This window comes from Ambystoma mexicanum, chromosome 9 (genome assembly GCF_040938575.1).
Source record: "Ambystoma mexicanum isolate Mex_15411 chromosome 9, UKY_AmexF1_1, whole genome shotgun sequence".
Lineage (NCBI taxonomy): Eukaryota > Metazoa > Chordata > Amphibia > Caudata > Ambystomatidae > Ambystoma > Ambystoma mexicanum.
The window spans coordinates 913,180,585-913,193,612 of record NC_090931.1 but is presented as its reverse complement, the minus strand read 5'-3'; the positions used below and the strand labels follow the sequence as shown (position 1 = coordinate 913,193,612).

The following is a 13,028-nucleotide window of genomic DNA, read 5'->3' as shown; positions in this document are numbered from 1 at the left end:
GTAGAATATTTCAATGTGTGTATTAGCCTATTCCCTTTCTCTTTCTGTGTCGGTGCAAGGGCAGATTCCCTACTGTGTAGTTCAGTCCTTGTGATGGCCTTCTCAAGTATATCAGGTGGGTAACCCCTGCCCTTAAACCTTTCGGACATGAGGTCATATTCTCTCTGTAACATCTCTGTGTTAGAGAGGATTCTTTTCAGTCTTAAAAACCGACTATATGGTCGACTATATGGTAAACTATCTTTTAGGTGCTTAGGAAGAAGTGCAATGTATTATTTACATCAGTCGGTTTTCTATATATGCTTGTGACCAATTCACCTCCAGAAAAGCTTAATGAAACTTCCAGAAAGTGTAGACTGGGATCCCCAATCTCAAGAGTAAATTTGATGTGTTCATGGCATTCATTAAGATATATAAAAGATGCCTCCAACTCAGTCCTCGTGCCCTTCCATATGCCAAAAACGTCATCAATATATCTTTTCCATAGCAATATTTTAGATGACCAACTTACATTCTTCAAAATATAGTTCTTTTCAAAGTAGAACATGTATATTATTGTTGTTTTAGTCCAAAAGAACTTTAACAACATAACACCAAAAAGTGCACATACAACTTCAACAAATCGTCATTTAGATATAAATACAAGTAAAAAAAAGGGCAAATTCTAAATCAGCATGATCATACACTACCAAAATTCATGCTAGAACTTAACCTTTAGCTGACACTGTAAACAGCATACAACAGCGAGAATAATCACACTTCCTAATATTTGTTTATGATGTTGAAAGTTGAACAAAGTTTTCCAGAAATTCATGGCAAAAGCGATTATCACAGTAAGAACAGATATACCCCATCAGATACATCATCACCGATTACACCAATTGACCTTGTAGATCAGCTATCACCAAGAGACAAAGAGACAAAGGCCCTGATTCATGAATTATTTGCGCCGAAAAAAAACAGTATTTGTGCGCATGGGGATTTGCGGGCAGAATGGCGCACAAATACCGTTTTTTTCGGCGCAAATAATCCATGAATCAGGGCCAAAATCATTTGATTTGCCACAGTCCAAACATTGTACAAGGCAATGATTAAAGTCTCAGAGGAGGTATTAAGACATAGGTTCCAAAAAAAGGTTGTAGCTACCCATTCAACCGAATGATAGAAACAACTATACCGGGCTCTATATAGATGCTCCATTTTGGGGCATGCAGTGAGCACATGTTGCACTGTCTCCAGATTACCCTCCACTGCACATATGCGACACATGTGTTGGTCGTATGCAAGCTTCCAATGCGAGCCATGTGTGGCTCTAACTGGTAGTTGGTTAATACGCATCTGGAGTAGAAATCTCCTCACCTCGGGGCTAGGACACCTTATCAGGTACAACTGAGGTCTGCAGTACCTGTAGACGATTCCGTCAAGATGTGTGTAATTTTTCAGGTCACTCAGATGACTGATCGTGGCTTCCCAATCTTTTAGACAGGATTCATACTAAATGTCCTTTTAATAGCTTTGTATCTGCCACAGGAGGATCTCTCAGTTAACCAATTCAGGGTAGAGTAGGACTTCATACACATGGCATCATATGCATTTATCGGTACAGTTCCTGTTTATACAGCTATGTCATTTTGGCCAATACCATGAAGCAACTCACTGGTGGGGTGGCACAAGGCTCGAAGAGGCAGGAGATTTCTTTGAAGTATGACTAGGGCTCTAAGCAATGTTAGACCGAATTCCACTCTTATATATTGGATTGAGCAAGATGTGGGGGGAGACCCAGTAGAGAGCGCCAAAAGAAGCCTTCAATTTTATCCAACCAAGAGAGATTTTCAAGACTGAGAGCTTCAAGGCCATATGTCAATGCGGGGACAAACCATTGTCTGTACAGCAATAAAATACCCTAGAGTGTAGCCAGCATATTGAATAACATGTTCACGAGCTATCAGAGTGATTAATTTAGCTCGCTTAGTTTGAGACTCTATCAAGGATAAATACACAGGTTTGCTATCCATGTCCACACCAAGATATTTATAAACATCTGTGTATTCAATCGTGCCCCAGCTGATATGCATAATGGGTCTATTTACCTTCTTGGAAGAGATAAGCATAGTTTTGGTCTTTAAGTTAACTATCATGTCATGTTCAACAGAAAAATATTAGCATACGTAGGGGCCACTGAGGACACCATGGAAATGCCTGAAATCTGAAGGTAGAGTTTGCCATTGAATCTAACATAGTTGTTGTATAAAATGATATTGATAAGTTCAATGGCAAACACTTTATGAATCCCAATGTCTTCATGTTTCAATAAGAACCATTCTAAGGCTTCTATACCCTCCCCATGAGGGATAGAGGTATACAAGCTGCTGACATCCAAAGAGAAAAGAATAAGATCAGGTTCTGTCAATTGCAGATCACCCAAGACCTTGAAGAAGTGGGATGTATCTTTGAGATATGTGGGCTGAGATTGAACCAGTGGTTGGAGCGCGGTGTCGAGATATACTGCCAAAGAGTCAAAAATGCTTTCCGTTCCTGCAACTATAGGGTAAAATGGTAGATTAATGGGATTCTTATGCACTTTAGGAAGTGCATAAAATACTGGGATCACAGGGTGTTTTCTAATAAGAAAGTCTGCCGTCTTCTCAGTAATCCAGTCATTCTCCCTTGCTTTAGTGATAATCTCTTCAATCAGTGTTTTGATCACATTAGTGGGATCCTGGTCCAAGACCAAGTATGTTCTAGGATCTTGTAAGAGGTCCAAGCAACCTTGATGGTACTGTGTGGTGTTCATGATTACCAATGCCCCTCCCTTATCTGCAGATTTCATAGCGATCGACATTTCCTCAGCTAGTGATTTTTGTGTTTGTAATTGATCCCTCCTGATGTTTCCATGTCTTGCGGGGTTAAAGTTCACTTTCTTTAAATTTAAAAATTCAAACATGTCAATAACAGGATGGTGGACTTGAGGGTGCTCTGCCAGTAATCTGGACTTTGTCCCTACTAGGTAATTGATGGATCTGACTGCTGATACGTTGTCCATCTTCAGCAGGATACACAAGTTCACTCTACCTATAGTGAAGGCTTTGAATGCGAATGACCCGGTTAGTAGCTCCAGACAGTTGATGTACATCCTAAGCTCTTCTGCGCTCCATTTTCCCCATGTTTCTAGCTCTCCGCAGCGAGCTCCCCAGCTTGCTCTGCTGGCGTCCGACTCTATCACTAGATGGGGTCGGTCTCCGAAAAGGTCCTTCCCTTTCCAGGCTTCCATATTCTTTAGCCACCATTCCAGTTCGGTTTTTCGTTCTGCAACGAGGGGTACTGTTTGGTGGTACTTTAGCCCTTGCTGCAGGTGCTTTATTTTCAGTCGTTGCAGGGTTCGATAATGTAGTGGCCCTGGAAATATTGCCTGGATCGACGCTGCTAGTAAACCCACTACTCTCGCTATCATCCTTAGTGATACTACCCTTTTGTCTAGGCATCTCCTTATCTCTCTTTTTATATCTCTTATCTTCCTGGCTGGTAACTCAAGGGTAGCTGTCCTGGTGTCTATGACGAAACCCAGGAATTCTATCCTCCTCGTCAGTGTCACGTCCGACTTTCCCTGATTCACTGCGAAACCCAGTGACGCTAGGAGCTCTGTCACCCAGCATGTCTGGTATTAGAGCGTCTCTCTGCTGTTCGCCATCAGCAGGATATCGTCCAGATATATGATTATCCTTATTCAGTTCTCTCTTGCTTGGGCTTTCTCTAGGGAGGTGTAGGTGCCTAGGAACCTCCCCATTTCCTTCCTGAAGTTCTCCCTGAACAGGAGTCCTTGTGGTGCTTCGCCCGCCTCATAAGAGGCTAGGTCTCCTAACTTGGGATCAATTTTGAGGAGGAGGCATCTTCTGCGCTCCGATGATATGGCGCAGTTTGCATTGCCTAGGGGGCATTCTGTTCTTTGTGCCCAGTTAGCGATGATGTCTGGATCCACCTCTTCCCTGGTATCACGGGCTTGCTCCGCCAGGTTCATGATCTTAGCCAGGGGTCCTGCAATGTCAAGAACCTTTTCCTGGCAGCTCTTCCAGGACCTATCTACCCCTTTCCTAGGGTCTTGGGTTGTTTTCGACACGAACGCCAGCATCTTTGGGTTGAGTTCTGGCACCACGGCTACCTTGCCCGGCAGTTTCGGGCATTCTGCTTGCATGCGCTGTCTTGCCTCCCTTTCAAGGGCTTTGCGAAGTCTGTGCGACATGCATTTTGTGACTCATGGTGACGGTAGCCAGGCTGTGGACTTAGGGTTACCGATATCTTCTGACCATGCTTATGCTGTTTTTAGTGCCTTATGTACCTTGAGGTTAGGTGTAATGGCAGGTCCACTCCTTCAGTGTACTTTGTGTGTGGCTGCACCTTATTTCTTCCCTGCTGTGTAGGTTTCAGTGCTCTTTCTTAGAGCTGGGGCCTTACAGCCGCTCTTGCTCTCAGCAGCGGTCCTCAGTATCGTGTACCCTATTGAATTTTGCGACCTCTCCCTGTGGGAGTAATTGCTTGGTTCGCCGCATGCGGCTTAGTCAGATAAGAGATCCTTTCTATGCAACCTCTCCCCTGGGGTGAATCTCTGCTTCGTGCAAGATTTATTATTGCATTTGTATTTAAATTCCCCCTTCGCGCTTCCTCTCTGTGCATACTGTTCGGCGTGTGTTTTTGCTGGTTACACTCTCGGAGGGAAGCTCCTCCCACACAAAAGGTGGGGGCTTCCGCTCCTTGCCTCGCATTTCGTTGCAAGCACGCTGTGCCTGGGTATGCAGCTCCGGCTCTCCGAGGGTGGCGTCCGCTCCCGCTCGCTCCTCCTTCCCAAGGGAGGGGATTTGCGTTTACTGTTATTGAGGAGTTCGGCGGACCCTTAGCATACCGAGAATGCAGCAAGTGGCCGCCGACTCCATGTCACATCACCTTCATAACTTATACTAATCGCAAATGGTGATGCACACGCCCTCAGTACAATCACTGCACGCACGTTTCAAATCATTTCTAATATATATTATAATACACACTTGAAATAAACATTTAGAATACTGATCTACGCAGCTAGTGAAAACGTGACTTATCTGCTTGGAGAGCAGCAAATAAGAGGGAGATGACAGGAAGGATGATGGTCACGTGCTCAGAGTGCATGGGACTACAAATGGACTGGAAATAAGGGAAATGTAGTTTTTGATGAAAAAGAAAAAAAAAATGTCTTTGCCATGTGGGGAGTTATACCTTTTTTTTTTGTTGAAACTGCTTGAGACAGGAATAAATATGAAGATGAAGCATAATGCTCACTTCTATCTTGACACAGAATTAGTATACAGAATGTACAACCCCAAAGGAAGTGTTGTCAGCAGATATGAAGGCACAGCAAAGCAATGCCAGACACTTTTGGTAAACAGGGGTGCATCAGGCCCTGTGAGTAAATTCACTTAATTGGCAGCAGTGGATTCTCTTCTGACACACATTAATAATCTGCATGGAAATAACCTGCTAAAGAGGAAATGTTGAATACCAATAGACCTAGTAGGTTAGTGCTCTAATTACTTACCGGTGATCTTCATTACTCCTAGTCCTACTCGTCACAGTACTTACTTCATGAGGCCCCTGCCTCCAACACAGGACTTCTTCTATTTCTTTAAATTCCTATAACTCCTCCCCCACATCCACGTCACTCAGTTTCATATTACCAAGCCGGAGCATGGGACCTTTCCCGCAGGGAGGGTGAGGAGGGTCGTCAGTATTGTGACGAGGAAGAGTAAGACTAGGAGTAATGAAGATTACCAGTAAGTAATCCGAGCATTACCTCCCCATCTACTCTTCCTCGTCCCAGTACGTACTTCATGAGGTATACCAAAGCAGCAACGGGGAAAAGGTCCTAATGAGACACAGAGCTAAAAACAGTGCAGCAAACATACCCACAATAACTCTTAATTCACATCCCCACAGACAAAACTCCAACCATGAAGGAACCAACCCCCCCTCCCGAGTGGAAGAAACTCTGCCCATAGCGGTTGATGAAAATGCCTAGACCAGCCAAGGCGGCAGCCATACAAATCTCTTGCAGAGAAAAACCCTCCTTGCATCGGCCCAGGAAGCCGCCAAACCCCTGGCGGACCGCCCCTGATCGTACGCAGGCACAGGCACGCCAGAAGCCACATAGGCCCTGGAGATCACAACCCGGAACCACCGGAAAATGGAAACCACAGATGCGTTATGCCCAGCCCCAGCCGGACCACAAGCAATCAGAAGACTATCAGATTGGTGGAAAAAAGCAAACCTAGCAAAATACTCCAACACGTCCCGCCGGACATAATGTTAAGCCAAGCCACCTCCTCATGCATTCTCAGATCATGAAAGAAGTCGGGGAGAACCAGATCCTGAGCGGTGTGAAAACCGAGATACAATTTAAGGGAGGAACTTCGGACCACACCTCAGCACCACCGAGTCTGGCAGCACCCTCAGGAAAGGAGGGTGACATAAGAGAGCCCCAATCTCCCCAAGCCTACGGGCAGAAGCGAGGGCAATAAGAAAGGCAGATTTCAGTGTATGATGTTTGATATCAATCTCGGAAAAAGGGCTCAAAAGGAGGCCCTTGAAGGAACCGTAATACAAGAGGGAGATCCCAAGGGTGAAGTCCTTTATCAGCTCAAGGACGGGAAGAAGAAAAACCCTGGAGCAACTTCCCCACCAACACCTCCCCATCCAAGTGACCATCAGAGTCCCCCAAAAGGAATTTCATGGAGGCCCACTGAGAGCGAAGCCTGGAAAAAAAAACTGCCAGGCCCCTGTCAAAAGCCCTTCTGGAGGAATCGAGGATAGCAGAGAGGCCAGAACGCAGGGGAGGGATCCCAGACCGCACCATACCAGTCTCGGAAATGGATCCAATGCCTGCCGAACACCTTCAGAGTAGAGGGTCTAAGAGCATCCATTATGTACTCAACTACAGGATCTGAGAACCCCTGAGATATCAACCTAGACTGAGCAATAGCCACACTGCCCATTGCATCCGGTGGAATTCCAACCGCAGACCCCCTTGAAGGGGACACGGCCACCTCGGAACCAGCCATGGTTCCTAGGACCGAAGCTCCAACAGAGAAAGGAGCCAACTCTAGCAGGACCAGAACTGCGCTAACAACAACACAGTCACCCTATACACTGATGCGCCAAACCACCCGGGGCAGAAGGGGAATAGGCGGAAAGGCATAAAGGAAAACCCCAAGGCCACTGTACAGAGAGGGCGTCCATCCCCCAATTCCCCCAGCCTGAAACCGGGAGCAGAAGAGGGGAACTTCTGCTGAGGCCGGGGATGCAAACAGGTCTAGAACCAGGGACCTCAATCTGACACAGGTCACCGCAAAGACCTGGGCCAACAGGACCAGTTCCGCAGAGGAGTGAAAACCGGCATCTGAGAAGATCCGCTTGAACATTGTCCACCCTTCTGATACGTGAGGCCACCAGAGACACCAGATGAGATTCCTCCCAGGTTCCCATCAGCGCTGCCAGAGCATTCAAGGAGCGGCCGGAACCCCTTTTGCAGTTGACATATGCCAAGGCCGTCGTATTGTCCGATCAGATCAAAACCGCCGACCGTCCAGCAACTCCTCGTAGTACACCAGAGCTTGGACAATGGCACAACTCTTGCCAATTGGATGATCGCCGGCTCTCCCCAGATCTCACAACCATTGAGCTGAGAGGACCCCCAATGTAGACCCTTTCTGCTGGCGTTGGTAATAAGAGAGGCCACAGGAGGACGGACCATGCACACCTCAGCCTGTAGACCTGAAACCCCCCGCCACCATAGCAGGAAGACTCGCAGCGCTGGGGACAATGAAAACAAAACTACGAAAGCCGAGACGTCGGAAGTCAGTGGGAGAGAGTATAAAAGACACCAGGGGACGTAACCGAAGTCGGGCTCAAGGAACTGGAAAACACGCAAGACGCCACGTGCCCCGTAACTTCAGCAACAGGCGAGCCGAGAAGACTGCCTTCTGCGAACCCAGCCCAGACCAGCCAGCAAGCGCCCGCCCCCCCTGCAGAACATCCAGAGTACGCTCTCCCCAGATGTCGGACAAGCAGTGCAGGGTCTTGAGACCCATAAGCAGATGACACATCCTAGAAGGCAAAGGGACCAGGAACACCCGCAAGTAGAAAACTTGACCCCGAACAGGGAGAGGAACGGGCAAGACAGTAACCCACAACAACCGTTCGGAGAGAACGGATCCCATGGCCAACTACTTGGACCGTGAGCTGGGTACCAAAGTCCTAACCATGCAAACCTGGACAGGAGGAGACAGGAACGGCAACTGATACCCCCCTCTGGAAGGAGCCCATTACCCAGGAAGCCAAACCCCACCGGTCCCATACACCTCTGAGAAGATAGAGACGAGGAGCCAGGGAAAACCGCCAGTCACTGCACTTGCACCAGAGGAAAATCACAGGACGTTGAAGCATGCCTGTGCCACAATAAAACAGCATGCTTGTCAGGCCACAAAAAGATCTGACTTACCAAAAGGAAGATACAGGACAGCCCAGAAGTCCAGCAGACCATGCCCCCCCAGCCGACAGAGGAGCCACCAGGCTGGCGTCAAAAGGGCAGAGTACTGTCACAAAGCAATCCATCCCGGATAGCAGACATCAAAGGCAACCCCCCACCTGGGGTATGCCTACACTGGAAAAACCCACTGAAGTGACATCCCCCTCCACCGGCACCAGGGGCTCTCAGAACCCCTCTAAGCACAGACATGTGCCACCATGCGCCATATCACTTCCCACAAGTCTGAGAGGAGGCGTGAAAGCAACACGCCGGCACCGGAGAACCTAGGCCCTAAAAGAAGAGACACTAGGAACCCTCTGTATGGCCATTACTTCCATGACGCATTTTCAATAATTCCATGGCGGACAAGGGAAAAGAAAATCATCTCCTACGACCTTCCCTCGTGCAGTTCAGAGGAAGAGGGCAGGACAAGGAGTCTGCGTCCATAGCTAGCACAGACCCAAACACACCACTAACTCGCCACATGACTGAGAGGTGGCTTGAGCCCTGTATCCAGTAGCTGGTAGCCCCAAGCTCTAAATCGTTCCAATGCGTCGGTCTAGGAAGGATGAAGGGCCGAGTCAGCACCGTAGAGACTCGAACCCGAAGTGTAGACTATGCCAGGCCGGTACCCTTCCGGCCGCTTGCAGACGTGTCCAAATCCACGCCGTTTTCACAGGCTGCACGCAAAGAATGCAGCCAACATCCGGTGCATCCGGGGCTGCGTGTGTCTGAGGAGCGGGTGGTATGTGACATGCCTGCGACAGAACAGAGCCCTCGTACTTTCAAAGACTTTCTGCCACTGTCACCCCACGACAAGAAGCAGAGAGGCCACACAACAAAAGGGAAGGCTAGCCCATACTGCCAAGTGCTTGCCATCATTTCCAATAAAGATGTGCACACAGAGCACGAGGAAAAGGCCTGTTGAATCAAGATGTCCAAAAACAGGAGGAGAGGGGGGGAAAAACATCAAGCCCAGTCCTCCCCTCTCCTTACCTCCCCCAGGCCGTGCAGGACCCGGGACACAATGCTCACGCTGCGGTGCGGAGCCCAGCAAAGAACCAAGCGAGGCAATCCCGCTCAAATGTGACCCCAAGCCCCGCAGGTGGCCCAGGAGCAGCGCTGCACCTGAGGGAGCCGAGGGCCCCGCCACACAGCCCCCCCCCCCAGGTGGCCAGCAATCGGTGCTCCCAAGTGCCTTGCACGGGGAAGAAAAAGTCCAACCAGCCGGAGGCAGAAAAAATTAAACTGAGTGACGTGGATGTGGGGGAGGAGTTATAGGAATGTAAAGAAATAGTAGAAGGTCCTGTGTCGGAGGCAGGGGCCTTATGAAGTAAGTACTGGGACGAGGAAGAGTGGACGGGGAGGTAATGAGCTTCTGCCCATGATTATTCACCCTTTCATGCATACCAACATTTTAGAATGGCCAAGAGGGCGATTTTGAATATGCAGAGCCCGCAAGTAATTTTGAAGTCCCAATTTTACTGTTATTGTCACCTTATGAATGTACAACTGCAAACTCGTGTGAGCTTTAAAGCTAGGACTAGGTGACAACTTACACCAAACAAGGGACATAGTGACACCTCTGTAAACTCTCCTACTATGTTGTAGATGTGAAAACCAGGTCCAAACAGGCCTTTGTTGTGTTACCTGTTCGTAGTGAGTCTTTGACAGAAGTGCACAGCTTTCAGTTATGCAGGGTGGTATTAAATTTACATTTCAATAGAACACATCTTGTTTACATAACAATCAAGCAGCGCAGAGGCTCTTTTGCCCCTTAGTCAAGGACATGGGTAATGCTGCCCCTAGCGGTAGATACGGCACTATTTAATGATCTCACCTGAGGGATTCTCGGGCAGAATAGGTCTCCAAACCAGCTTGCTGTCAGTCAGTCGCACATCGTAGCTCTTCTTCCCAATAGCGAAGATTCCTCGAAGCAGTACGCGCTCGTCACCCTCTTCTTTCTTGGTTGCGACCTGCGCGTCACTGTTGAGCACCGTCTGGGAGACTGTGCGGCCCCAGCTCCTCTTCTTCTCCGGCTGGTCATGCCCATCTCCTGGACTACCTTCCCAGGCACGCGGCACCTTTGCGCCTGCCGGAGTTCGCAGTCCTGCCTCCATGTTTTTGTACTGTAAAGTTTACACAGCAAGCTGCGGCTCGGTTGCCAGAGAAACGACTACTAAGGACGCTACCAGGGTTGGGCACGCTCGGGTGGGCGTGGCCTCCCCGTGTCACGCAACGCAATACGCAGTGATTTGGTTTTTCCCTCAGCTTCCCTTTCCCCGGGGTACAGCCGGGCCGCGTTGGAGAAGCGAGTTAACAGTCCTATTAGTTCTTACCCAAGGAACCCGTGTTTGAGGTTTCAGGTGGCTAGGTTGTGTTCACAGTAATTAAATTCGTGTTGTGGCAGGCGGTAAACTTAAACCCTGCAAATTAGGCAGTGGCTTCAGCCGCTCGTGGCTTCCTCTATAAACTGGCGAACGGGGGATAAGCTGTACGTATTGCTCCATGAAAGTTGCATTAATTACAACTGAGCCGGAGCGCCGAGTACGGGGGGCTGCGGGGCTGGTCCCTCCCTGGGCCGGAGAGAAGAGACGCACGCAGTATGGCTGGCCCTTTGTCCCATCCATACTGTGTCTCTGGCGGCTCGAGTAAAAGCCGGGGGAAAAAATGTTTAGAAATTGTGGAACAGATGCAAAGCAAGAGGCTCTTGCTTTACATCCGTCACTCAATTTCTAAAAATCGTTTTGGCTTGGGTATACTTATACATCTGTGCACCGGGGTGCACAGATGTAGAGGCACCCAACCCAAAACGATTTTTAGAAATGGAGGCACAGATTCGAAACAAGTCTGTCCCTCAATTTCTAAAAATCGTTTTGGGTTGGGTGTATTTGTACATCTGTGCACCCCTCTTGGCAAGAGGGGTGAACAGATGTAGAGGTACACCCACCCCAAAACGATTTTTAGAAATGGAGGCACAGATGCAAAACAAGTCTGTCCATCAATTTCTAAAAATCTTTTTGGGTTTGGTGTATTTGTACATCTGTGCACCCCTCTTGGCAAGAGGGGTGAACAGATGTAGAGGTACACCCAACCCAGAAGGATTTTTAGAAATGGAGGTACAGATGCAAAGCAAGGGAGGGGGCAAATGAGACTGTTTGCATGTCTCTGAGTGTGCATGTGGTGAGGTTGAATGCTATGGGTGGGGAGCAGACGCACATGAGCCACCACTTTCTAGTAGAGCTGCCATATTTGAAATGGGGCAATGCTGGTACTCCTCAGTTAGCTGGCTATACTCTTAATGGGATAGTACTGCTGTAACAGGGCTTCTATAATTGTTGAATCTTCTCAGCGATAATACTATCCTTTTGTTGAGGCAATGCTAGTTCATCTTAGCGGGGTTGCTATACTTTTGATGGGACAACATCAGCACCTCTCAGTTGAGCTGCCACACTCTTATTGACAAGGCCCCAGCACTTCTCAACAGATGTATTTCTTTTTATTTTGATTGGTTATTTATAATGCGTGTACTGCCCAGAAGTTTCTAAGCGCGGACCGAGGGAGCGAACCTTGGTTGCGCGGACCGAGGGAGCGAACCTGTGTTGTGCGGACCGAGGGAGTGAACCTGTGTTGCGCGGACCGAGTGATCTAAACTGTCAGGGTAATTCATAGAATTTCGCAGAAAAGTGTCGCAAGCGGCTGGCGCAGAGTGTCCGCGTGCGATTGACTGCGCCAGGCACGTGCGCTAAAACGGATTTCCGCGCACAGCGTATTCATGGATTTTAGGCTCCCAAACCAGCCGTGGCGCAGAGTATCGCAGCGACCCTGCAGCAGCGCCAGTAACGCCCCCAAGAACGCCCTCGTGCAAGGAAAAGCCATCAAAATCGCAAAATCATCGCAAAGGGCTGCGCTAACCCTGGACCAGTTTACAGGGCTGCCAAACAAGGAACGCAAAGCGGGTAACGTGCATATCAGGGGTACGCGTGAAGTTATACACGCGATTAGCCAGGGTACGTGTATTACAGGGGTACGCGGGAAGTTTAACACGCGATTGGCCAGGGTACGTGTATTACAGGGGTATGCGGGAAGTTTAACATGCGATTAGCCAGGGTACGTGTATTACAGGGGTACGCGGGAAGTTTAACACGCGATTAGCCAGGGTACGTGTATTACAGGGGTACGCGGGAAGTTTAACACGCGATTGGCCAGGGTACGTGTATTACAGGGGCACGCGGGAAGTTTAACACGCGATTGGCCAGGGTACGTGTATTACAGGGGTATGCGGGAAGTTTTACATGCGATTAGCCAGGGTACGTGTATTACAGGGGTACGCGGGAAGTTTAACACGAGATTGCCCAGGGTACGTGTATTACAGGGGTAGGCGGGAAGTTTCACACGCGATTAGCCAGGGCACGTGTATTACAGGGGTGCGTGGGAATCATCACACGCAATTTGGCTGGGTACGTGTATTACAGGGGTG

The 13,028-nt window shown here is 48.7% G+C and overlaps 1 protein-coding gene across 3 annotated transcripts in view; it reads right to left on the bottom strand.

Annotated features, from left to right (window-relative positions):
* The window catches only part of CERKL (CERK like autophagy regulator), a 1,041,140-nt gene extending 1,030,278 nt beyond the window's left edge, over nucleotides 1-10,862 (bottom strand). Inside the window, exon 1 of one of the 3 annotated variants that reach the window (XM_069616081.1) lies at nucleotides 10,389-10,862. In XM_069616081.1, the coding sequence (XP_069472182.1) occupies nucleotides 10,389-10,668 (280 nt within the window). In that variant the 5' untranslated portion in view covers nucleotides 10,669-10,862. The remainder of the gene's footprint in view (nucleotides 1-10,388) is intronic. The other 2 variants (XM_069616083.1, XM_069616080.1) reach the window with 2 other exon arrangements.
* Nucleotides 10,863-13,028: the final 2,166 nt, after the last annotated feature.